The sequence below is a fragment of the Amphiura filiformis genome, chromosome 10, assembly GCF_039555335.1.
Source record: "Amphiura filiformis chromosome 10, Afil_fr2py, whole genome shotgun sequence".
Classification (NCBI taxonomy): Eukaryota; Metazoa; Echinodermata; class Ophiuroidea; order Amphilepidida; family Amphiuridae; genus Amphiura; species Amphiura filiformis.
In genome coordinates, this window is record NC_092637.1 from 11,637,341 (window position 1) to 11,664,594 (window position 27,254).

Here is a 27,254-nt window from a genome sequence, read left to right on the forward strand (position 1 = left end):
ACAGAAAAGATGGCGTTTATCCTTCGATTTGAAGATCATATAATAAAAAAAGGCCGAATGCGGGTGTAATTGAAAACGAAACCGAAAAGGAAACTTAGATTTAGATTCATCTAACCAACACAGCTTTTAAGCACTTATTTTGATATCTAACTTAATACAGATCCCAAACCATCATTGAGTAAGCCAACAGCTTCTGCTTCTGCCCAGTCTATAGTTGGTGGTTTCACTTTCAAACAAACCCAACAAGGGCAGACAGTGTCATCATCCACAGGAAACACACAATCATCTCAAAGATTTACCTTTGGGAAGCCTGTGTATCCAGGTATTTCCGCTACGCAGCGAAGTATTCAGCAACAACAGCAGCAACAAGTTGAAGAGAAACTTCAAAAGGTAGGATGAGATAACAATTACAGCATGCGTTCAAATCTGGATTTTGTCATGTACTCTTGCCATTTCTGATGATACAGACTCTTTCCCCTTTATACTCCACCAAGTTTTTATATTGCGTGAGATTTTACAAACATACCCAAAACAGTATTTGCGCTTTTGAGAAAAATACACATTTAAACAGGAATTTAGCGAGGTTTCATAACACATTTCACTCCCTAAACAGGGTTGTATCTGAAAGGTACCGCTCAACAAGGTTGTATCTGAAAGGTACCGCTATACAGGATTTTAGCGATTCCGAGAGGTACCACTATACAGTCCCAGGATTTTAAGCTTTTACGCATCATAAGCGGGCGCAGCATGCCATAAGAAGGTCACCCAAAATGGTGAAGGATTTAGTTTTCCCAAAAATTATTTCTCCTAATAATTAGGACCACCTGGCGACCACCTGCTTATGCGGTATTTTCAAAACTACCGCATAAGCAGGTGGTCGCGAAAGCGAGACTGTTTCGAAAAACGACTTAAATAAAAAGCATGGTCGTAGTAAACGTATAAAACAGAAAAGAGACGTAAATGATCCCTTACTACATGCACGGTAGTCCTAAAGATAGTTATATAGGACACGTACTACTTATAATGCTGATGTGGGCTACTGATTATGCAGATTATTTTCATGGTCCATTATTTACTTTAAAAGAATCAACTATAATCATAGTTGATAAACAATTTAACCCATGACATTTTTTATGCTAAAGCGAAAGCCCGGGACCGACATTAGGTCCAATACCATTGTCATAGTCATCGGCATTTACAATTCTACAACAATGATGGGGATGATGACGATGCATGATGATGATGATGATGATGATGATGATGATGATGATGATGATGATGATGATAATCACTTCTGAAATATCACAATGCCACTTCAGTTAACCGCATTATATTTTCCAGGCAGCGGAGATGTCTCATAAACCAGGGAAGCAGTTTGCCGATGATGACCTCATCCAGTGTGGTATCTGCCACACTGACATCGAGCATCCAAGAAGCCTCCTTTGTTTACACACGTACTGCCTAAGATGCCTAAGAGAATGGAGTAAGAACAATAAGAAAGAAGTCATCTGTCCTGTATGTCGTGAACCAACCCCACTTCCTGCAAATGGCGTAGATGGTCTGAGAAGCAATTTCCTTGTCACCAAGCTAAAGGATAGGAAAGCTCTAAGTCGTCAGTTGATGGATAAGGACGTGAAGATCGTGTGCACGTCTTGTGATGTCTCAGATGGTAATGAAGCGGTGGCAAGATGCTTGGAGTGCGATGATTTTCTGTGCAGTAACTGTAGCAAGGTATGTGATTAGTATTGTAGGTAGACAGAAAAGGTCTATCAATCTATTCGTCTCAAAAAAAAAAAACTCTAGATTTAAGAGAGTATAATACGTCGTCGTTTTTGTCTGATATCGCCCGCGCAGGTCCTTAACCATGATTTTAAACGATTGCTATCCATCAGTTTCCAACTTCAGACGGGCACAGCCAAATGCAACATAGGATTCTTTTTTTTTATAGATTCAGTTTATTATAAAAACAAAAGGCACAAAACTATACATAATACATTAATTTCAAGTGGATCCAGTTACAGAAGGAGCAGTCTTTGGAAGGAGCAGTCTTTTTCAATAAACATTCATAACTGATTTTTCAGTGCACCCGTTAAACAGGATTGTTTAAATTTTTAAACAGCGTTAGCTTATTTAGCACACAATTTAAACAGGCATGGACATTTAGCTGGTATCTGTTAAAAAGTATAGTTATGTCTTAGGAATCTTGGGAAATTATTTTTTGTACGAAGCTTGTAAAAGTATGATTAAAAGAGTGAAAAGATGAATGTCAACAACAAGCTTACTTTCAACACTGACCCGATTCCTCTTGTGTGTGTTTCAATCCCAGGGTTTTTATGTCCGGATTGTCGGTGGGTGGGGGTGGGTGCATGGGTGGTTGAGTGTACGCGAATGCAGGGAGCGGGGATGTACACAGCAAACAGTATAAACAAACTCGGGTTGTGTAAGTGCCAGGTTTAAACAACATAACAGTTGTTTAAAATATTTTTCAAGTTTAGGTATTTGTTGATGCATGATGATCTGTGGGTATTTGTTATGGAAATGGGTACTTTTGCTTCCTAATAATCCCGGGTTATAAATCAATTGCTTGTAAAAAATTTCGAACTATACCATTTCCTATTTAAGACATGGAAAGGCCTAAGTTTGCTTAGAGCACATTAATATTATAGGAACTTTGAGTGCAACTCCATGACCGTGTAAAAATTAATGCGAGAAATTAGATAACGGTAAACAATTCACAGGTAGCTCACTAAAAGGGGTTTTTTTTGTTTTTGTTTTTTTGTTTTTTGTGAAAAACAAATTTACCCGGCATGGATTTTTTAATAAAAATAGATTTTTGCACATTTTAATTTTGAAGTATCGGTAACGTAGTATTCAATAATATATTTTATTGAATCAATTTTACAAAATGTTCCAATTTCCAGCATTGTATTATTAACAACACGTGCTTTAATAGTAGCTCTTAGTGGTCCCAAATTTTAACCTTTTATTTCTGTTTATTTTTTTATAGGCACACAAGACGTTACGTTTGACAAGAAATCATAGTGTGCTATCATTGGTAGAATTGCGCTCTGGTAAGGTCAGTTTAGTTAAGACGACCATGGAGGAGCATTGCAAGGAACATACCGGACAGGTGCTTTGGTTCTACTGCAAAACCTGTGACGTACCTATATGCAGGGATTGCACCGTGGTGGAACATCCATCGTGGAAGCATGAGCTCGTTAAGCTAGACACAGCTACGTCGGGTCAGCGAGAAGAGATCCAGGGATTGGTTGTTAAATGTCAGGTTGTAAAGAAGGAGCTGGACGGGGCCATTCAGAAAGTTCAACAGATACAGGAGGAGTTTGAATCAAATTATAGCAAGGTTCGTACAGCCATTGACGACAAGAGAGACAATGTCAAGAAGATGGTGGATAAACAAGCTGATGAGCTGAAGAAAAGTGCAGCTGGAATGAAGTCTGCTAGAGACAAGTTTGTCATTGCACGTCAAGATGAGCTTCAGCTGCTGAATTCACGACTGAATACAGCTGTAGTGATGGGAATCAAACTTACTACTGACGGGTCCAATTGTGACGTAGCAACAGCCTACAGACAGCTTACCGATGCATTGAAGCAGTTGGAGAAGACAGAGATACCACATGTTGATCTAGGTGATATTGTATTTGTTGAGGAAAGTTCGGCGACGACATCATTTGCAACGCAAATTGGAAAGATTGAGGAAACACAGCGCAAGTTCGACTCGTAAACGTAACAAAGAGATGTGGAATACTCCATGGACGATGGTCAAGAAAATTGGGGATGGAAAGCTGAAGCATGCAAGAGGAGTCGCCAGCAATCAAGTTGGTGATGTTGTCGTGGCAGATTTGACCTTAAATGCTAAGAAGACAAAAGCCATGCTTTTCTGTACAAATTATTTTAATAAAACGGTTGATGAGCTAAGTTTTTACATGACTTGAAAATGTCAATCAATGTAAATACTTGGGAGCACAAATTAACCAAACTTGTTTAATAGTTTCTAAATACATTGATATGTTGTAAAGAACTAGGCAATGGCTATCTGCTAACCATATGAATACAATTTACAAAGCTCTTATTCTTCCAAGATTGACTTACTGTGATGCCGCGTGGCCCATTGTAATACCACACTGCTGAAGAGGATTGAGCGTCTCCAAAACAGGATTAGGAGGGCCATTCTTAAAGTTCCAGTCAGGACACCGTCTTATTTAATGAAGGAAAAACTTAAATGGAAGTCTCTTAGACAAGTGTCTTTTAACTTACAAATGTATTGGTTTTGTTCCAAAGTATATGTAAACATTTTAATTTCTGTGAAAACCAGTCATCGCCACAATACACGTGGTAGTGCTCATGGTAATATTGCACTTAATTCCAAACCCAGAACTGAAGCTGGTAGATGTTCATTCTTATTCAGAGGGGCTAGGGCCTGGAATTCACGTGTTACTAAAGTGAAATCTCCTCTAGCATTTAGCACAGCAACTTTCAGAACAATATACAACTCTAAATTTTATGATTTTTAATTAATTTGTTTCATGTTTTTGACTTCATTTGTTTGAGTTGTATTTTGTCCTATGCCAGGCCTATATACTATTTTGTAAAATCGATTGTCATATTGAATTGTTTGTATATTAAATAGATTATTTAGTTTGCTATTTGGTGCAATCAATATTTTCAATTATCTACAGCTATGCTGGTTCACAGGTTTTAATGTTATAAAGTTGCATTGTAATTTGTCTTATTTTGCAAGGATTGTATTTATATTGTGTATTTGAATGTAAACGGTTCCAAAAAAGTAAGTCACCTCCTCATAAAGTTGGGGATTATGGAATGAATGTGACCAGTCTGAGTCAAAATGTACAGTCTGAGTCAAAAAGTCACTTGCACGCCCCAATTTTGCGATATTTGGTCATTTCATTCTCTCTTTTAGTTGCCAATCGGAACGACTTTTGCCTACTTCTTGGCAACATGAGTAGTATATATTTCGATGCTAGATTATTTTCACGAGCCACTCCCACCTAGGCGGAAGTTTTTGGAAATAAGGGCCAAAAACATGCATTTTTAGGGTGTTTTTCGTATGCTGTGACAATCAAGCCCAAAGACTTGTACCAAGACTAATTTCAGTTTATGCATTCTAATTTTTGAAAAAGACGTGTTTCATTCTTATAACCAACCATTTATTAAAGTAACACAAAAAAGTGAAAATTGGAGCAAAATTTCGGCCTGTACTCAAGATTTTGAATGCTTAGACTTGTTACAAGTCTGTGATTTTTGTGACTTGATTGTTGGAAAACATGCCGAAAATGCATGTTTTGGCTCTTTTTTCGAGAAATTATTAAAATAGTGAACTTTTTCTTTTATCTCCAGTTAGGACTAACTAAAGGATTAGGATTTAGCTACGTTTCATTTGGCAAAACAGGATAATATTTTTTTAATCCAAAAAAATAGTTCTGTATTTTTCTGGAATGGGGAGTAGTATATGTGCTTACTATCGAGCGCTTTTGAAAACATGAAATTGTTCCAAAGTCCGAAACTGAAGTAATGGGCTTGAGACACACATTTGCAGCTTTACTTGTTCGTATTTAACTATGTGTATCGATGATGTGCTCAAAACAACCCTTTACACTTTTGGGGATGGGCTCTTCATGTTTGCTCGATATTAAGCACATTATGCTAACTATCGAGCTTTTACGGTATTATAGAAACCGTATGTCCGATTTGCTTCAAACAAAAGGCATATTGATCAGTGTAATTTGCCCTACTCAATTAATATGTTTAAAATATGCGTAGAGCATTTACTAATTAATTAATCAAAACCGTTTTCCAGGTACGGGTAATAATCACACGAGAATAGTCAAATTATACACATTCTATACATATTGCTTTTTAACAGGTGTTATAATCAAAATGTTTTATTTTTAGAGAAGATTAATTGTTCGACATGAGTTTATCTTTTCTGGGTAAGCATATCCTATGAAACAATTCTCGCGTTTCACAATACGATGCGCCGCCAGCGGTTCCTTTTGCAGTCAAATTTTCGACTCCAGAGTCAACATCCCCGTTCTAGCTGCTATTGAATTTTCACGCGAGTGTGATAATAAATAATGTTGAAAACAGCTCTACGAAGGATTCCCTGTGATCAATAGATAGAAAATGGATCTACTATAGTTGTAAATTGTTGTTTTAGTGTGCATTCGCATGTAACATCATTATAATGACATACAATGATGCATGTTCCTGTATTGTATTCGTATTACGCGGGCTTTGGATGTCGACTCATCTTCCCGTGATGCACTGCGTATTTTGGCCTCGACTCAGCGACCGCTGGAGCCGCATCGTATTGTGAAACGCGAGAATTGTCGTTGGTGTTTTTCGCTGAGAGAGTTTTCTAATACAATCGGCTTTAACCAGTTTTATAGCTTTTTGTACAGATCTAGTTATCCATTTTTGTACAGATCTTAAAAACGTAAAAAAAGGTAGTGGCTGCGTAGATTTGAAAAATGATCAATAATAAAGTCCACGAGAAATAGTTAGTGTCAAACCACATAATATTAATTTATTTGCATAGCAAAAATAAAACACGAATTTTCGGTCATAGGCCTTTGTCAAGTGTGAAGACCTTTTGCGAGGAGTCGCGCGATGAGTAGTGCGTGAAAACATAGAGTGTAAAGCGCGACGCCTAACGCAACGCAAAGGGGGAAGACACGCAAAAGGTCACAATCAAAATTACTGCAAAGAAAAATGAAGGAAAGAAAGGAAAGGAAAGAGAAAAGAAGAGAAGAGAAAAGAAAGAATAGAGTAAAGAAAAGAGAAAAGAAAAGAAGAGAAAAGAAAAAAGAAGACAAGAGAAGAGAAAGGAAAAGAAAAGAAGAAAAGAAAAGAAAAAAAAAGAAAAAAGAAGAGAAGGGAAAAGAAGAGAAAACGCAAAAGATGAAAGTAATGTGAAAAGTAAAATAAGTTAAATATGGATGTTGAAAACATTGAATTGAATGTTCATACCATGCATTGGGTTGAAGAGTACCAAGATTAAAGATGATCCGTTGTTCTTCGACCTTCCGTTTATGAGTGTTAACCTTAGATTATTAATACACAGATTGGAATTTTCCATGCCTGTGCCATCTAAGCGTACTCGAATTCAGCTGACGCCGGTACAGCGTACGGACCTGGCGACAAGTTTCTTTTGTGTACGCTCGCGCTGTTTGGGCTATTTTTGAGTTTGCTCACGCGGTACCTGCCATGCCATGTTTCCGCGGTAGGCGGTAACGGTAAGGTCCGTGATGGCCACAGAATTAAAACCAGAGAACCAGGACTCGACCGCCTCCTGCATGGAGCAAAAATTGGGGGTATTCGGTTTCCCTCGGAATGCGCTTGAGGCATTTGTTGTCTCGGTAAGCGCGACATGGATGATGGGCGCATTTGAGAGACGCACTTGATGCGACCTGCACGCGAGTACCAAGACGCTTCAGATGAGACGCAGAGTTGTTTTCGTTCGTCTCTGCGCATCGTCGGCAAGGACCCGAATACCCCCAATTTTCTCCCCATAGCTGACGGCGCGATTGTACGTGGCGGTATAGGGAGTCCCGGTTCTCCTTCTCTAATTCTGTGGTGATGGCATGACTATCACCTCTAAAATGTTGAGGGACGGGCTTGGCGGTGTCTCGTATGAGGACGTCTCGTCTATGTTCGGTGAATCTATCCTATCGGTGAACCTATCCTTTTCTTTTCCCTTCTCTTCCTGGGGTTTACTTCTCTTATCTTAGGTTTATGTTCCTTATTTAGGGTTAAGGCGCCTTATTTCGGGTTGGGACTGCTTTATCTGAGGTGTACGTCCCTTATCTGGGGTTACGGCGCCTTGTCTGGGGGTTTAGACTGCCATATCCGAGTTTACGTCTCTGATCTGGGGTTAAGGCACCTTATATTGGGTTTTTTGAAACTGAGTTTACGTCTCTTATCTGGGGTTAAGGCGCTTTATCTTGGGTTTAGATGTCTTATCTGAGGTTAACGACCCTTATCTGGGGTTAACGACCCTTATTTAGAGTTAAGGCACCTTATGTGGGGTTTAGATGCCTTATCTTAGGTTTATGTTCCTCATTTAGGGTTAAAGCGACTTTATTTGGGGTTTGGACTGCTTTACCGGCGGTCTACGTCCCTTATCTGGGGTTACGGCGCATTATCTGGGGTTTAGATGCCTTATCTGGGTTTAGACTGCGATATGCTAAGGTTAAGGCATCTTAGCCACAGGTAAGGAACGTAACCCCATGATAAGGCCGTCTAAACCACAGGTAAGGCGCCGTATCCCTAGATAAGGGATGTATTAAAACCCAAGATAAGGCAGTTTAAACCCCATATAAGGGACATGAACCCCAGAGAATGCGGAAATGACACACTTATCCTTCTGCTCTCATTCAAAAATCACATTTACGCTCTACCAAATAGGGGCCATCTTGGATTTCTGGGCAAAAATTATGTTATAACGTCAAATTAATGTCAGATTCGGATTTCTTGGGGTCGACTTACCGGAAAAAGTGTCTTTGTGCACGATTTTAGGTAATCTGGTTCAAAACTTTTTTTTTCAAGATGGCGCCGGCGGCCACCATCTTGGATTTCTGGGTAAATATGAGTTCGTAATGTCAAATTTGAAATCCTTGTGGTCGACTTCTCCAAAAAGTCTCTTTGCACACGATTTTAGGTCCTCCTGTTCAAAACTAAATTTTTCAAGATGGTGCCGGCCACCATCTTGGATTTCTGGGTGAAAATGATGCCGTAATGTCAAAATCGGAATCCTTGTACTCGACATATCCGAAAAAGTGTCTTTGTGCATGATTATAGGTGCTCTGGTTCAAAACTTAAATTTTCAAAATGATGGCGGCGGCCATTTTGGATTTTGGCCTCTAGCGAAAAATGCCGGGATTTTCGGGAGGGACATGGTGGCTATTTTTTTTTCTAAATGGTCCATAGAATCAATCGTCAAACCTAATATTAGCCAGAGAGTGGTCACCAAATGGAACTTTTCCCCCTAAGTAAATGCTAAACATGTTTAGTAATTTGATGCCTTGTGTTTAGATAATAAACATTTGATGTTTTGAAGTTTGACATTTGTGTTTAGATTTTACATGTGTTTACAAATCAAGGACAAAAAAGTGTTCAATCTCTAGACACAGTTTTTGCAGTGTGCCTTTGGTCAATTAACACTAACTGCAACTGTATTGGAATTGGAATTGAATTGGAATTGAAATGAATGCTCAGAATTGAATTGAAATTGATTAGCTCTTAATTTCGCTGCATTGGATTGGAATTGAAATGAAATGAATTTGAAATTAAAAAATTGAATTGGAATCGAATTGAATTAATTCTAAAGCAAGGTGGATTGAATTGGAATTGAATCAACACTCCAGAAATGTTCTGAAGTGAAATAACAATACTCAAAACCCCCAAAAAATTCAGGATCCCCCTCAAAATGCCCTCCCCTGTCGTAAATAACGATCGCTCCCTTAGTCCACATTCCACGCATTCCTGAGCAAGCTGTATACCATATTTACGTGACGTAATGCAACACGAGGTTCACTGTCCGCACAGTGCATTGGCGGGTCATTTGAGTAGGTCCAGCCATAGCATGGCAAACGCTGTATTTATATTATTCTGTTGAACAGAGAATTAATCTTTTAATTTGAGAGTTCTGTCAGAAAATGAACAATATTCTTACAGTTTATAACACAGCTGCGATTTAAACTCAACAAAACCAAAACAAAGCATAAATGCAAATTGTTATTAATTTTGTTGATAGCAGGAAATACAACGTGCGTGCAGAAATGCCTTATCTAAAAGGTGTTTCTCAATTTGTTATCACCTTAAAACTCCATGAAAGTCATTGCTTGAAATTATTCAAACATCCATTAAAATATTATTAAAGGTAAATTGAACTGACCGTTTTGATAATATGTGACCGTCCACGGCGAATGAGCCGTAAATTCCTCCCCCGGTCAGTTTTGTTTTATTTCGTGGTTAAAAAATAAACAGCATAAGCTTAGAATGGTATATCATTTGACTTCAAACGATATCCAGAAGCGGGGTTATGGTTTGTTAAACTTTGCTCCTTCAACAAAATTATAGCTTTTACGTTTTTACATGTGTCTCTTTTCCCACATTGCTGGCAATATATATCAAACAGTCATAATTGGCGGTCATTTCAAATCATCCCCAAGTCAACCACTTGAACAGGATTTAGCAAAAGCAAACAAAGACCAGAGCTATTAAACGTTCTATAGCCATCTAAGGTAGAAGCTTATTATCCACTTCAACAATAGGATTATTGATTAGTTTTTGACTATCAAAATGAGTCAGATGTCGGACCAGCTTAAGGGGGTACTACACCCCTCGATAAATGTGTGTCTATTTTTGCATTTTCCTCAAAAACTAATAACACAGTGGTAACAAAGGTTATGTATATTATAGGGGCAAGGAATCCAATTACTACACTGGAATTTCAGTGACCCAAGACAAGCGGTTTGTTATTTATGATCAGAAATAAGGTACCGCTAGGATGTACCTCGTTTCCCAACATATATACTGAACCGCTTGTCTTGAGTCACTGAAATTTCAGTGTAGTAATTGGATACCTTGCCCCAATAATATACATAACTTTTGTTACCAGTGTGTAATTATTTTTTGAGAAAAATGCAAAAATAGTCACACATTTACCACATGGGTGTAGTACCCCCTTAAGTTACCGATGAATACGACCTTCGTACACATTTTACACCGGTACTCAGAATACAATTTAGGGAATTTACGGCTCATTTGTGCTGCCGGGTCACATATATAGAAGTAAAAAATGTGTTTTACAACGGCCAATAATTTTTACTATCACACTCATGAGCAGTTAATATTTGTATACTATCACACGGCTAAAGTCACTGTAATCATGATATAATATACAGTATGTGTATACCACAATTGGGGATGAGGCTATCACTCGTTCATTCATTACATCTAAACGGAATATATTTTAGGCCTTTACATATGAACGCAGATAAACCTGGACATGAAGGGGTTAATTACTAAATGTGATGTGTGCATGAAATCCCTTTTGTTATACATAAGGGATGAAATCAAAGCTCGACCGGTGGTTTTTATTGTTCTAAATATTGGAATCGGACAGATCAGGCGGTCAACCGCCGGACGAGTTTTGATTTCATCCCGAACATTTTAGCATCTAGCATGGTTGTCAATCCTATAAATTCAAATTGCCTTCGAAATAAGTATGACTTTGGGTAGTGACAGCATTCGGCCTAAAAAGAGATTTGCATTGTCCTTAGAGCTCCAAAGTAAGGGTCATCGGTCGGTTTGCTTTTTTTTTCTTGCTTTTTTTTGCCACATACAATATCAAGAAATGCAAGTTCATCACAAAATACCATGGTAAACAATGTTTTTTAATATATCAGATTTGTGTAATACGCATTGCAAAAAGGCAAAACATTTTCACAACATTTTTGTGTGTTTTATACCAAAATTTGAAAATTCAAATATGAAAAAACAAAACTAAACTAAAACGCAACCCTCTTCTTACATATTTTAGAATCGTTCCAAAAGGGCAATCTTATTTTTAGGCCTAAATTTTAATTGAAAAGGTCCTTGCCATGAGGATGACACCTGTAACTAAATAAACACGTTATCTTCTAACCAAAATTCCTAAATAATAAAATTATAGATGCTTTGAATATTAGACATTTGTTTTACATAACACCCACTTTCAAAAAGCAGTTAAAGATTTTTTTTAATGATAAAGGTTTGAAAGACCTTATACTCTTAAAAGAGTATAAGGTCTTGCAAACCACTATCATGCGTAATAGCAAGTTTTTGATGCTCACATCTAATATAATATCCTATACCATAATTCGCTTCTTAGTTCTACATGTCTAATTGTAACTTTTACGTCACTTTCCAAACGTTTGGGAACCACTTGTCTTCATAAGACCTTCATTATCTTTGAAAATGTTCAACTTCAGAGTTTGTTTTTATATATTTCTTTATTAGAAGTCACTGCCATGACTTACATATCAGCCGGAGCAAAAACTTTGATGCAAGTTTTGTCCGCTACAACCAGCTTCTCATCTTCTGTAAACGCGATTCCTTGGGGGACACTGACATCAGTTGTTACGCAGCCCAGATATTTGCCAGTAGTAAGCGAGAACCGATAGATTCCTTGCGTTTTGTCACAATTACCGATGAAAATCTCTTCGTCGTCACCTTCTCCAATGGTGCAAACACCAGACGGATACCAGTATGACGTGACATCTGTGGGAGGACGCGGGGTGTGAATTATTTGGCCATTGGAATCTATAACCCGTGCCCCTGGAGAGTTATTTGCGCTTATGATGATTTTGTCGTCATCTGAAGACACTGCCATGTACTTCGGGTCAAATGGTACGTCAAGTGTTGATTTTAGTTTGCTATCGTCATAGTTGTGGATGCTCAGTTGTGATGATCTCTCTACCAAAATGCTACCACGCCCATCTGCGCAGATTCCGTCGACACATTTATCTTTTTCAAAAGTCTCATTTGGTATTTGTCGAACATAATTCCCACGTGAATCATAAATGGTCGGGTAAAGGGTGTCGTCGGCAACAATATAGTCTCCATTATACACGGTCAACCCACGAGGGAAGGAACCCAATCCTGGGTTTGAATGGAGGCTCTTTGTTGTATCAATATCCATCATCATATTCCCGTCATCTATGCCATAGACGTACACTCTTTTTGACTCATGATCTGCCACGGCTACATCCCCATCTTGATTGATGGCGACTCCTCTTGCATCCTTCATCATTCCCTCTCCAATTTTCTTGACCATCTTCCACGGTGCATTCCACATCTCTTTGTTCCGTTTACGAATCGACCACCGCTGTGTAGTAGCAACTTTCGTTTCTTCAATCTTTCCTATTTGCAGCGCAAATGTCGTCGGCGAACTTCCTTCAACAAATACAATATCTCCCAGATCAACATAAGGTATCCCTGCCTTCTCTAACTGCTTCAATGCATCGGTAAGCTGTTTGTAGGCTGCTGCTACATCACAATCGGACCCGTCAGTAGTAAGTTTGATTCCCATCTCTAGAGCTGTATTCAGACGTGAATTCAGCAGCTGAAGCTCATCTTGATGTGCGGTGACAAACTTTTCTCGAGCAGATTTCATTCCAGCAGCACTTTTCTTCAGCTCATCGGTTTGTTTATCCACAATCATCGTCAGGGCCTTCATGACTTCGTCTCTCCTGGCGTCAATAGATGTACGAACCTTGCTGTAAGTTGCTTCAAGATCTCCCTGTATCTGTTGAACTTTCTGAAAGGCCTCATCGAGCTCTTGCTTTACAACTTGACATTTAGCAACCAACCCCTGAATCTCTTCTCGCTGACCAGTCATTGCTATGTCGAGCTTAACCAGCTCATGGCTCCCTGTCGGATGTTCTACCACGGTGCAGTCCCTGCATATTGGTACGTCGCAGGTTTTACAATAGAACCAAAGCACCTGGCCGGTATGTTCCATGCAATGCTCCTCCTTGTTTATCTTGACTAAACTGACCTTACCAGAGCGTAATTCTACCAATGATAACACACTGTGGCTCCTTATCGAACGCAATGTCTTGTGTGTCTATAGAGAATAAACAGAAACATATATAATATTGAAAGTAGGAATCACGTGTTATCGAAACTGTCACAATTATAATGTAGAAAAATTATTTTTAATAACAACAAGAATTGTCTTTAAAAAAGACAAAGGACCAGGTGTACATAGTAGGCCCAAAATTTGTTCATGCAAAAGGAGCCAGTCGTTTGCATTTTCCTTCAAACAAATATCATTATCATATTCAATGAGGACAATTCACCTAGGTTTCATTTTTATTTTTTCGGAGAAGAGCAGGTAGGGTAACTACTTGATTATATTTCTACATGTTCATACTACATACCCGACTACATACTCTGAAAATTTTAGAAAATTCGCACGAGTCCGTGTTTTTTAAATCACATTTTTGTTCCTAAAATGGGGGTTATAGCGCCGTCAACGGGCACTCTCTCCATAGGGCTACATGTAAAGACCAGTTATAGACAAATGGAATGTAATGCAAGTGGTGTCGTTGCTGCTCTTCTAAATTCATTTTTAAAATGTCCGCCCCATACCAAGGTGACAAGTATATAAATAACATGTAGAAGTGGGCCTATATCGAGCCCGCCCTCATCGATTAAGGGAGATTTTCAAATATTTTTCTTATTTTTCTTATTCACTCCCTTTGTTTCTAAAATTGTTGCGATGAAAAGACATGTTAAGATATTAAGAAGTTCTTGGTTATCATTTATAAACACATTGCAAACACTTTCTTCAAGCTAGGGATAGGGTTTTGGGGACATAACAGAAATATTAGGGGCCTCCCCGTTTTTATGGTGTGCTAACAAAGCCTTTGCAGTTGCAATTTTACACACACAGAAATGAATAGTTAATTTGTAACAAATTAACAAATAATAAGGGCCTCCCTTTCCAAATTTTGAAAAAATCCGGACAATATACAAGTCATGTAATTTATTTTACTTGGCCTTATACCATGCAGATAAGGCCTTGATAAGATGCCTACTCATATCACTCTCATTCAATTATACCATCCAGATAAAGCCTTCATATGTTTACTCATTCATATGGACACATTAGCATGAACACCTGTTATAGGCCTATAATTGCCCACATTTGCCATTATTAGGGCTCCAGTTATTAATATAAGCAAGCATTATTGGGTAAATATGTATTCAAAATCTATAAAGCATGGATGTTACTGGTTTCTTAACACTAATATCATGTTCAAGAATGAGGACTAAGTTTCATCAAGATCTGTGGTTTCATCAGTAAGTCGGCTGTGTGAAATATCCAGTGTATTTGTCCTATATGCTCAGCCGTATCACTTGGTAAACAATTGAATATATGAATACAAAACCCACCCAAGTCCATACTTTGGCCAAATTGAGTTAAGCATGGGAAATTGTTGCTATACATGCTATAGTAGGTTTTAATGCTCCCGAAAGGGTCACAAGGACACTTTTTACTGCACTGGTCAGGAGTGATGTGGAGTATGCCAGCTCTCTCTGGAGTGGTACATCAAAACGTAATCTTCGATTAATTGAAGGCATCCAGAGGAGAGCAACAAACTATACTCTACATTACCCTGATTTAGACTATCGTGAGAGGTTAACTAAATTAAACCCCCTTCCTTTGTCTTTTAGACGTGAAATCCTTGATCTCACATTCTTTTTTAGATGCAAAATGGAACTTTATGACCTTAATCTTAACCATTTTGTTGTTTTTAACTCCACCTCAAGGACCGTCCCACCACCAGATCATCTGCTGACCCCCTATTGTTGATTCCCAAACGATGCAAAACCGAATCTCACAGGGCATCGTTTTCAACCGTATCGTTCCCCTGTGGAATCAACTTCCTCTCACAATTAGATCCACTGTCAACATGTCCTCTTTTAAGGGCCAGCTCTCTGAGTGGTACAAGAACAAACTAGAGGAGAGTTTTGATCCTTACAACACATGCTCTTGGGTTACATGTTGCCAGTGTTCTGGTTGTAGGCTTGTGTATGGGGTTTTTTTTCAAATTTTTGGGAGGGGTGTCCTCATTGTTTTGATCCTTGGTGGGACTGTCCTAGAGGTGCTTTGCACCTGTTAGTCCTTGCCTTTCACTGGTGCAAAATTTTATCTATACTTCCTTTTTTTTTGTATGTACTTTTGAATATTCATGTGCTATATATTTTGATGTTATATTATAATTATTGTATATACCAGTGATAAAGTGTAATAAATAAATAAATAAAATATACATAGGCCTGTTGTATGTATGAAAGAACAACTCAAATTCATCCTCTGTGTCTATTGAGCATGTGAAAAATAGCATATACAGACTTGACATTTAATATGGAATATTTTTTCGCAAAATTCCAAGACTGGTCTGGACGGAGTCTGCATAAACCGCACGGGCTAAATATTAATTGGAGTGTCGGGAGATGGTGTAAAATAATTGTTGGATAGAAAATGTGCTTTCCATAAGTTTACATTATGGTGCTCTTAATGTAGCGTATTTGCCTAAAATGGCGGATTTAGGGAGGCTGAATTTGAGCTATGTGAGAGACACAATTTCGGACTTAATGCAACATTGTGCTGTTATTATCAAATTTATAGGGGTTTGAGGTGATATTTCTTAAACTTTATCAGCAATTGGCATTCATCACAGGTGAAATACGCTTGTAATGTACCAATTTTTTGAACAGGGAGGGGCTTAAAAATAGGGCTCTTAAGAGTGGTACATACTCAGAGAGTTTGAATAGCCCCCTGGGGTCAAATGTTATAAACTTGCGGTACAAAAATAACTACGAGGATTCCTGGTTGTCCAATGAACTCACGCCGTTCCTTTGTGTACATTAAGTTTACAACATTTGACCCCAGAGGACCATTCAAACTCTCTGAGTGCGAACCAGTTTTAAGAGCCATATTTATGAAAGCTCCTCCCACTTTCAATACTGGTAGATTACAAGTGCATTTCAGGTCTGACGAACACTTATGGTTTTTAGATTCAGTAAATATCGCCTCAAACCTCAATAAATTTGATAATATCAGAATAATGTTGCCCAAAATCAGACATTTTACCCCCACAAAAATCAAATTCAATCTCCCTAAATCCGCCATTTTAGGCTTATTCACTACCTTATGAGCGCCATAATGTTAACTAATGAAAAGCACATTTTCTGTCAAACAATTATTTTACACCATCTCCCGACACACCCCGATTAATATTTAGCCCGTGCGGTTTATGCAGATCCCTTCCAGACCAGTCTTGGAAGTTTGCGAAAAAATATTCCATATTAAATGTCAAGTCTGAAAGAACCACCCAAGTCCAGGATTTGAGTCTTGTAACACATTGATTGAAATCCAGTATGTATAAAAGTCCACTTGTAACAAATTCATTGCTGGAGAGTGACTTTTGAAAAAAAAAATGGGCTTAATCAAGGAAAGTGTGTGGTTAATATTACATGGCAGTATATGCTTATCAACATAATACATACCTGTGTGCTTTATTTTGTATTATCTTACTAGTGGTAATCTCATTCCAACATTATTGTCTTTGTATATGATTCAAAAAACCACCCAAGTCCAGCATTTAAAATGAACCCCTACGAAGTTCCTGAAATGCTAATCGTCATACCTATTACAGTTTAACCCACTCATTTGCTCGTAAAACTTACCATATTGACCAGGTAAATCTAACTGAAGGAATTAAAATGATACACATGTTTTTTTTTTTCTCAAAATCACTGCCCATGGACTTGGTGGGTTTTTAATTAATGTATTCAATTGCTCACAAATCAGTAAAGACTATTATAATCATGTGATTGCTATAGAATCCAATAGTAAACATGATTAGAAAAAAAAGGCTCAAAATATCCTACACTGTACAGTCCCATTGCAAGATTAAATGGGCTAATTAGTCCTTGTTATCATGTCATGTGGGGCAGGATTAGAAAAAGGAGGGTATGGGATATTAGGAATTATTTCCAAGCCTCTTAATCACGGGGTTGGTGGGCTACAATGGGCTATTCCAGAAAATAGGTGCACACCCCCTATAGAGGAGTAACTTTTCAATTAAAGAAATATCCGGATTTCCAAGTCTGCTTTCTGAAAACGACTGGATTTCCAGTTGCCAATATTACTTGAAAAAGCTTGGAAATCCAATCAATTGAAGGAAAAATCACGGAAATGTTGGAAATGAGCTCTCAAATTGAGGATTTCTGATTTTAAACTATTTTTCTGCTGGATTTGTTTGCCTTTGGGCACTTAAAAAGTCTGGATTTCCAACAGTCACGACTGGACAAAAAGTCCGGATATCCGAACTCCTCTATAGGGGGTGTGCATCTATTTTCTGGAATAGCCCAATAGCTCTTCAAGACACAGGGTATGTAAGGGATAAACTGTGCATATGAAATGGGTTCAAATGGCATTAAAGTTAACTCCGTGAACAAAAAGCAAAGTAAAAGTAAAGTTAAGAGACGAATGATTTGTTAACAAAAGATGAACTTTGTAGTGTGCTGCTGGAGAGTTACTTATCGTTATCTAATTTTGCAAACGGTGCACAATGATTATTAAAGCTCAAAGTTCAAAGTTGGGGTAATCTACTGTGTGCGTTCAAAGCAAAGGTTGCCTTTCTTGTCATAATAGCCAAATTATTGAACTTCTTTTTGTTGACTTGTCGGTGTGTTGTCATGCCAAGATGTATAACCTTTATACCGAACAAGTCAAATACCCACACCCTACCCTCACATATACAACACCCAAACGCAAACGAGAGGAATCGGCCTGTATAATTAGCAGAGAATGTTAATGGTGTTTAAAATTTATCAACATACTCTGATTTTTTCAGTTACCACAGTTATTTTTCAGAAGTGACAGCCGGGTTAAATGAAAAGAGTTGACAAATTTTTGTACAAAATGCATTTGTGTGTGTGATTTTTTACAATTTGTTATTAAAATAGCTGATATTAATCATAAAAATCCACATGACTCAGGGATCATGACAACTTAAGCCATAGGTTTTTAACTATGACCTTTTGACAATCAAAGATACTTACCCTTTAGGTCCTCAGAAAATGATCGTTTTTGCAGTTTTGCCATTTTGGTCAAAAAAAGACTTTTTTATAGGCCTACATTGCGTTTTTTTTTTTTTTTTTTACATACTACAATTGATGTTCTTGATAGTAAATGATGCTATAATATAAGGAGATGGTCACAGAAGTCACAGATGGGTCAGTGACCCTAGCAACCACAATTTCCGTAATTGTTCTATAAATGGCCCAAACCGGGTATAAATGGCTGTTATCATGGTAACGTTCACATTATGTGGCTTCTACACATTCCCGTTCAGGCCACATGTTTTGAACTCGCCACCCAAAAATGGTGGTTTTGTTACGCTTTTCCAAATCTAGACTCGTTCAAATTGTTATATCTCTGCTTAAACAAAGGGTATTGTAGTGTGTTTGGTGTCATGTTGTAGCTAAATAAGTGCCCTAATTTCCAAAGGAGAATTGTTTATCAGGTAAGATAGTGGAGTTACAGTTGTTTGAGTTCAGAATGGCCGAGGTGGTTGTTGAGGCGGTGGCGGTTGAGGCGTTGGCGGTATGTGCAAAGCCTATGGGAAATACAGATTTTGTGTGTGCGCGTTAAATCAACTGATCATATCTTTGCATCCATATGGGCTACAGACATGGTTAAGAGCTATTTTGAAAGATTATTAATTCTGCTAATTGTTGTATGGGCGTAGCCATAGGCGTAGAGCCATACTTTAATTTTGTTTTGCAATATCTGTTCGCACGTTTAACGGGTTATCTAGCCACTGTGTAGATTGAAAGTTGCAGGGTATATAGTATGTATGCAAATGAAGAAGTAGATAGATTTTCTATAATAATATGTATCCAGGAGAGGAGATATTTAACAAAAACAAAAACACCTAAGTCCGTCAAATGCACGAATAACAATACGTGTATAGTATAGGCCTATGCACCATTGGGGAATTGCCGCAGCTGATTAGAGTCGTTCATTTCGTGCGGTACCTGATTAGAGTCGTTCATTTCGTGCGGTAAATAGCGTGCAATGGGTGTATTTTTTGTTTGCTTTTGTGTTGCTTTTTGGAAACGCTCGTTAAGTCGTTAATTTGTTTGCACAGACCTAGTCTCCTACACAGCCAATTTGTGTCGGGCGATCCGAACAAACATCGTGATAGCCACATACAGTTTGGCCCGAGGCACAGACTATCAAGTGTTTGTTTACCAGTGACCTTCAATAAAATCGATACTGTAGTACAAACATGCTATATACAGGGTGTCCCTGAAAGAACTGTATCGTCGGAAACTTAATTGTGTGGGTATTTTAACGCCACAACTAAACAAAACTAAATACTTGGTGCGGTTGAGCAATAAATCAGCTATCACATACTTTTTGAGTTTTGACAAAAAGACGAAATATTAAGATTAGAAATTTAATAAGATGGCATAATCACTGCGCATCATAATTTTACTTCATTTACTGTATAAAACATACATCTTTTGACTCATTATGACGCCAGATTTTTTTTCTGTTTTGAGAAACAAAAATCCTTCCAAACTTTACATAGAGCCAAAAATTTACAAGATTAAATTTTTTATTTTGGCATAACAATTTAGGGAATTTTGTTTTTGTTTGTTAACGTTTGTTTTAATACGCAATCATTCGGGCACACCCTTTCCAACGAATAATGAAAACTTTAATCTCAACATTTAATTTTGAGCATGGAGATAGAAAATCATAACTTCCCTCCCGTTCCTCCCCATTTTCTCCTTCTGTTTTTCTTCTCTCTTTTTTCTTTTTCCTTTTCACCTTTCCACGTGTTTTCTTCTCAGACAACCCTTGTTTACCAAAAGTAATACATTTTATTTAATTTATGACGACACAGCATTCTGTCATCCCTGTCTAGCCCCGCTCCAAAGGTCTGACCTGGTTGGTTAAACCGGCGCAGGCCAGATGTCAGAACTGCAAATCAAATGCAGCAAGGTAGAGGTTGTAATATCGTGCACATAGCTACCTATACCTTGTTGTGTATAGTGAACAGAGCACGTGTATTTTGCTCACTGGCAATTGATACAAACCGAAGGTGTCAATAAATGGGACAGTATGAATGGATCATTTTCGAAGTTTATGTTGTGATGAAGTTTGGAAGTCAACATGTGCGATGATGCCGAATATTTAGGGTCTACAGGGGTTTTAACAACATGGTGTATCGCCTAAACTTGGTCAGTTGTATTTGTAGTTGATGTTCTTACAGAGCTGAATAGATTTCGGGTTCACCCAAGGTCACCCATGGTTCATCTGAGGTCAAATTACTAAAAACTGTCATATGGGCACGAAACTTGGTGGGTATAGTCAACATTTAGAGTCAAATTATTGGAAGGTCATTTCGGTGTCATTCGAGGTCACCCAGGGGTCATCTGAGGTCAAATTACTAAAATCTGTCATAACAGCATGAAATTTGGTGAGTACAGTCAACATTAAGATTCAAATTTTTGGAAGGTCATTTTGGGGGTAATCCAAGGTCACTCAGGGGTCATCTGAGGTCAAATGACTAAAATATGTCGCATGGGCATGGAACTTGGTGGGTACAGTCAACATTGCTAGAAAACTGTCTATACATACAAAAACACACGGCTCGGGTTGTTTTGGTAAAGCAATACCAACACCTGTTGTGAACTCGACACCACGAGGGGATATCCCATATCCCAACCCGTGCTCTGGGCATCTTGTAAAACATAAACATTACACAGCTGTGCGGGTTATTACATTTCCATATTATTTCTTTAATCACCCCACACTCCCCATCCACCATCCAGGCTTCGCCCATACAGGGTTCTGAAAAGAAACTCACATTTAAACACAACCACTACCATACCATCACCCAACAACCTTACACACCAACCGCGTATGCCAAAAACCACGCAACCCGAGAACCGCTCTAGTTTTTAATCATTTTGAACTCTTAATGATTGGTTTAGTCTATAAAATGCAAACTTTTCTCTCCAAAACTACCCGTGTTCATATTAAACACTGTAGTAAGCAATGCTGTAATTTTTTTATTACTTATCCTATCATAGTCAAAGTTTACATTTTCTTGGAAATTTGATGAGGAATCTAAATATGGACTTACTTTTTCTGTATGGGTTAGGGGTAAAATGTTTCAAAATATGTTGAATTGTTAAAAAAAAATTGAAGATATTTTGGGACACCCTGTATTCCGAGATTACCAAACAGCTGTGATTCTTTTCTTACAAAGTCAGTAGGTTCCTTCTAACCTCTAACCAAATCAAAATTAAAACTGCAAGTTAGTAATAAGCAATGCATTAAGTGACCCATTTTTTATTTGGAATTGTTTTATTCCACCCTGTATAACTTCAAGGGCACCCTGTACAATGATGTATATGTGTATATTTAAATTGCTGTTGCCTTCAGCTTTCCAAAAATGTATACTTTTGCTAGTTTAGGATTAATAGGTGTGGAGATATTCTAATTTGAAACTTGATTGGTGTAAAAATTCATAATATTTGTGATGTAACGCCTTTTTACGTTACCAGGTAAATCTAACTAAAGGAATTTAAACGATACACAGGTTTTTTTATAGTTTTCTCAAAATCACTATCCATGGACTTGGGTCCAATGTATTCAATTAGATCTTACATCTTTGGTCTTAAGTCTGCCTTAAATAATACACACATACCTTGCTACACTTACTGCACAGAAAATCATCGCACTCCAAGCATCTTGCCACCGCTTCATTACCATCTGAGACATCACAAGACGTACACACAATCTTCACGTCCTTATCCATCAACTGACGACTTAGAGCTTTCCTGTCCTTCAGCTTGGTGACAAGGAAGTTGCTTCTCAGACCATCTACACCATTAGCTGGAAGAGGTGTTGGTTCACGACATACAGGACAGATGACTTCTTTCTTATTGTTCTTGCTCCATTCTCTGAGGCATCTTAGGCAGAATGTGTGTAAACAAAGGAGGCTTCTTGGATGCTCGATATCAATGTGGCAGATACCACATTGGATGAGGTCATCATCGGCAAACTGCTTCACTTGCTTACGAGACATTTCCGCTGCCTGGAAAATACGATGAGGATAATTTCCTGGTTAAGTAGTAATTGAAATTGAAGAAGTAATCAAAAATGATAAGCATCATCATCAACATGATTATTATTGTATGATATAGATGATTGACCCATCCGGGTGACCAATAGGCCTATATTCTTCAGCTTTAGCATAAAAATGTCACGGGTTAGATTGCGGCTACATTAAAAATTACATTTATGATGCATAGTAATTTTGAATTTGTGATAGCTTAATAATACAAACAGTAATAATTGCGTTACTTGCATATTAAATAGCAGTAGAATAGGCATAATCTAATAAAACTAAAGCTTAAAGTATCAGACGGTTGTAATGAAATACCTATGCATTGCAGCCTGAATATTCACTTAGCACTTACCATGTTTACTACACCTCGATCTCTCCAGATTTGTACTAATAATTATTGTCTTTTACACCGTAAAACTCACGGTAAAACTATATATACCACTCTGAATCACACCACAAGGGCTACAGACTAAATAGCCATATTTTACATGACTACATAGCCGCCATTGAACAACCACATACGTTAAAGTTCCTTGCAAGCGAGAGCCAACATTCGACCTTTGAACTTGACCGATTTGGGAATTCCCCTAAATAATGTAATAGATTACACGGCGGCGCCGGCGCGGCGCAAATATAGGCCTATCAGTGCCCCATTTTTGCTGAATCATGAAATTGTATTATATTTTATTAGCTTATATTGATTTATAATACTCAGCAGTAAAATTTGCATATTTAAAGGCCCATTCAGTGATTTGCTCATCCGGACGGTCGTAAAAATCATCAAAATTCAGATTTTGGTAGGGCCTACTTGTGTCATAGTCATAGATGTGCTATAGGCCCTAAGGCCAAGTAAAAAAATAACATGTATATCGTCCGGACTTTTTCAAAAATCGGTGAGGGAGGGCATTATTTGTTATTTAAAGCAATATTATAACATTATCATACAAAATAGATTAGCATTTCTTTGACATAAAATGTTAGTTTTTACTGTCAGATATATCCCCTTTTATTTTTGAGCCAAACAACTACGTCAAAGCAAAGAAAATTGGAATTTACTACCAGCGCACATGTCGCCAATACGTACCACTCCTTCGGTCGTGTTATGGTACGACCCTTTGTTGTGTAGATCACCGTCCCGCACTGTGTGTTATGAACATCGTGTATGCGTTCGACTAATAATTCCATCGTAATAATAAGACGCCGGTTCCGGCGCTTTATTCAAAATATCGGATTTTGACAAAACTACAGCACCTAGAGTCTTGATTTTTGCAGGGTATATTGGTTTAATAAAGTACAATATAATTGTGTAAAAAAATGAATTTTAAAAAATCAGTGAGGGCGTCCTCAACAGCAAATGTTATAATATGGCTTTAATATGTTATTTTTTACCATCCATTGACCATTTCTGTGTAAAATTCCAATTGCAAAGTGTTTGTTAACACATCGTGAAATTGGAAGACCCCTTAATAATTTTGTTATTTCCCCAAAGCCCTACCCCTGGCTTGAAGAAAGTGTTTGCAATGTGATTATAAATGATAACCAAGAACTTCTTAACATGTTATTTCCTTAAAGCAATTTTAGAAACAAAATAATGAATCAAATTAATAGGAAAAATAACAAAAATATTTGAAAATCTCCAAAAAATGGCCGAGGGCGGGGACGATATGCATGTTATTTATTTTACTTGACCTAAACATAGGCTGCTAGTGGTTCAACCGAAAGCCGGTTATTTAAGAAAAAATATGACATTTTACATGAATCTGTTAACTGACAGTATATAAATTAGCTGTATTGAATGAAGCATGTATTTGAATAGGGCTTCAACTTCATCAATATGCTGTTTTCTCTGTTGGTTTGTTTGTTCGATATTTTCCAAATTATAACCATTCAACTAATAACTTGTGAAGTATAGATAAGAGGGTGTTTTTACGTATAGGTTATATTTTGATGGTTGATATAATGTTCGATTTCAAAGTTTTTTGTTTTCATAGTATTGGAGCATTTTTAATGTAAATAAATGTATATAAAGGCCTGATTGTGAAATGCCGGCGGTAGAGAAAATTAATAAATGTGAATTCTTTGAGCGATTGACGCGATTCCTGCATTTTTACAATTGATGTAGAAATGAATAGAACAACAATGATGATTAAAACTCGACCGAGTTTTTAAATTATTTTTAATGTTTCCCTTCGCTGATTCATAAAATATGTTATCAGAATTTATTCATTTGGTTGTCCAAAAGCTACTGGCCCAGCAGGTCACCTATGCAGAAAGTTTACTGGCCCAGCGCCAGCGGTCATTTCGAGCCATGGCCGTGGGGGTGGGGGCTCGGGTGGAGGGGTGTGTGGGGGTGTGCGTGAAATGTGTAGGCCTACAGACTGCTGTAATTTATTGTGACTTCATTGCAATTCACTTAAATTTTGACTTGGTGATTTTTTAAGTTAATTGTTTGCTTTAACATTTTCTCATTGTGATACATTTTCCCCGGACATTTTCAAGAATATAAAGTACCGTAGGGGAGCCTATTCAATAAATCATTACACAATTAGGCCTATGTATATGCCTAAGCTGATTGTCACTGTCAACATTCAAGGCCTAGTGGTTGTGAATAGGCGTAATTATTAAATTTCACATACCCCCCAGGAAAAATAAAATCACATAACCCCCACCCACCCCTATTTGTCAAGTGAAAATCACATAACACACCCCCCCCACACACACACACACACACCACCACCACCACCACTAGGCCTACATTATCCGGACCTCCTCCGCTAAGTAGGCCCTGCGTAGCCGGTTAGCCCTGGATTCTACTTTATAGGCCCTACTACCGGTACTTTTTTACAATTTGTTCCTCGCAAAACCATAGGCATAAGAAATATTTTTCTATCATATAACATAAAAAGAAATCCATTTTAGGCGTCCTATCCTATCCAGTGGCGTACCGTGGCCGCCCCAACCCCGGGGGGCTGGAGAAAATTCAAAGGGTTTCAGGCGCTAGCGCCCTAAAAGCAGCACATTTTGATGTATTTTTTCTAATTTTTTATGCTTTTTTATTTACTAATTCTTTTGTCGCCCCTTCGTTTTTGCCGCCCCTGTTTTGCCGCCCCTTCTTCTTCCGCCGCCCCTTCATTTTGGCCGCCCCCTTTTTTACCCCGGGGGCTGGCGCCCCAAAGCCCCCCCCCCAAAAAAAAAAAAATACGCGCATGCTATCTTGCGTTAGGCCTAATTGTTTTGTGAGTAATGTTAATTCAATGCATTGAAATCGAATTGAATTGAAATGAATTTTGGACGATTTTCATTTCAATGCATTGGAATTGAATTGGAATCGAAATGAGTGGGCTTGGGCTTTAATTGAATTGGATTGGAATTGAAATCATCGTGAGCAATGAAGAATTGAATTGGATTGGAATTGAAATCATGTTGAGTGATGAAGAATGAAGTGGAATCGAAATGAAATTCTGCTTTGATTTCAATTCAGCATTTCAATTCACAAGCAGATGTCTGTGATTCCAGATCATTCCACCTGTAAAAAGTGCCCTTCCCCCGTTCTGAATTCTGATACACTTCCAGGTCTATTCACGCAAGAGATACATATTAAAAACTTTTGGCACTAATCATAAAGCCCCTATTTTTCTCAAGCTCCTAATTTTTATGCTCAAAAGTCAAGTAGGCCTACATTTGAACAAATTGTGAGGAAACCATTAAAGAAAATGCTTATATCTTTGACAGCTTTTTTCACACTTTTTCAAAAGTACAAGAATTTTGGGTGAAAAAATCTTAGGAGGAGCAGGAGACAAGTAGGCCTAGGGGCTATCTAATAGTATCAAAACTTGATTTTTGACATGTTTGAGGTCAGTGTGGGGACAGGGTCCCATTATCAATCATACCACACACCTGAAGTTTAGAAAATAATGTGCATGGTGGACAAGAAGTTAAAACAAATGTTAGGAAGTCAAAGAACTAAGAAGTTCCAAAGTTTCATAAAATAGGACCCAGAGGTCAAGGATCACTCGCATTGTTTGAATGTGAAAAGTGAGTTAACATAACAATAAATTAACTTCTGTTGAAATGCCTTTGTGACAAGTAGGCCTAGTGTACTTGATTTTGACTTTGTGTTGCTGACTCAAGTGTTATAAAATTGGCAGTAAAATTCAAAACATGCACTGCAAAAACAGTGTCTATATATATTAAAGGAGTATTTCGTGATCCTAGCATCCTCTATTTATGTCATTTTTCATTAGATATCCACGAAAAAAACCTATTCTCAAAATTTCAGTTGATTCCGATTTTGCGTTCGGGAGTTATGCATGATTATGCTCCATGCGTTGTAATTTCGTTCTGGTGCACCAGAACGAAATTCAAATTTCACGATATCTTTGCTAACGAATTAATCTGCAAGAAATATTTTGTACATAAACATTATGTAGCCAGAGGTTTCCAGTGATATAAAAATCTCAACTTTTTTGAGAAAATTGGGGGATGAGGCTGTGGATC

At 37.8% G+C, this 27,254-nt stretch overlaps 1 protein-coding gene across 1 annotated transcript; it reads right to left on the reverse strand.

Annotated features, from left to right (window-relative positions):
• Positions 1-11,863: 11,863 nt before the first annotated feature.
• On the reverse strand, positions 11,864-23,285 carry LOC140162499 (E3 ubiquitin-protein ligase TRIM56-like). Its single transcript, XM_072185739.1, has 3 exons — positions 23,110-23,285; positions 22,335-22,724; positions 11,864-13,651 (listed from the first exon to the last, which is right to left on the reverse strand). The coding sequence occupies exons 1-3, from the start codon at positions 23,110-23,112 to the stop codon at positions 12,059-12,061; spliced, it is 1,986 nt and encodes a 661-aa protein (XP_072041840.1). The 5' UTR covers positions 23,113-23,285; the 3' UTR covers positions 11,864-12,058.
• Between the last annotated feature and the right edge of the window lie 3,969 nt (positions 23,286-27,254).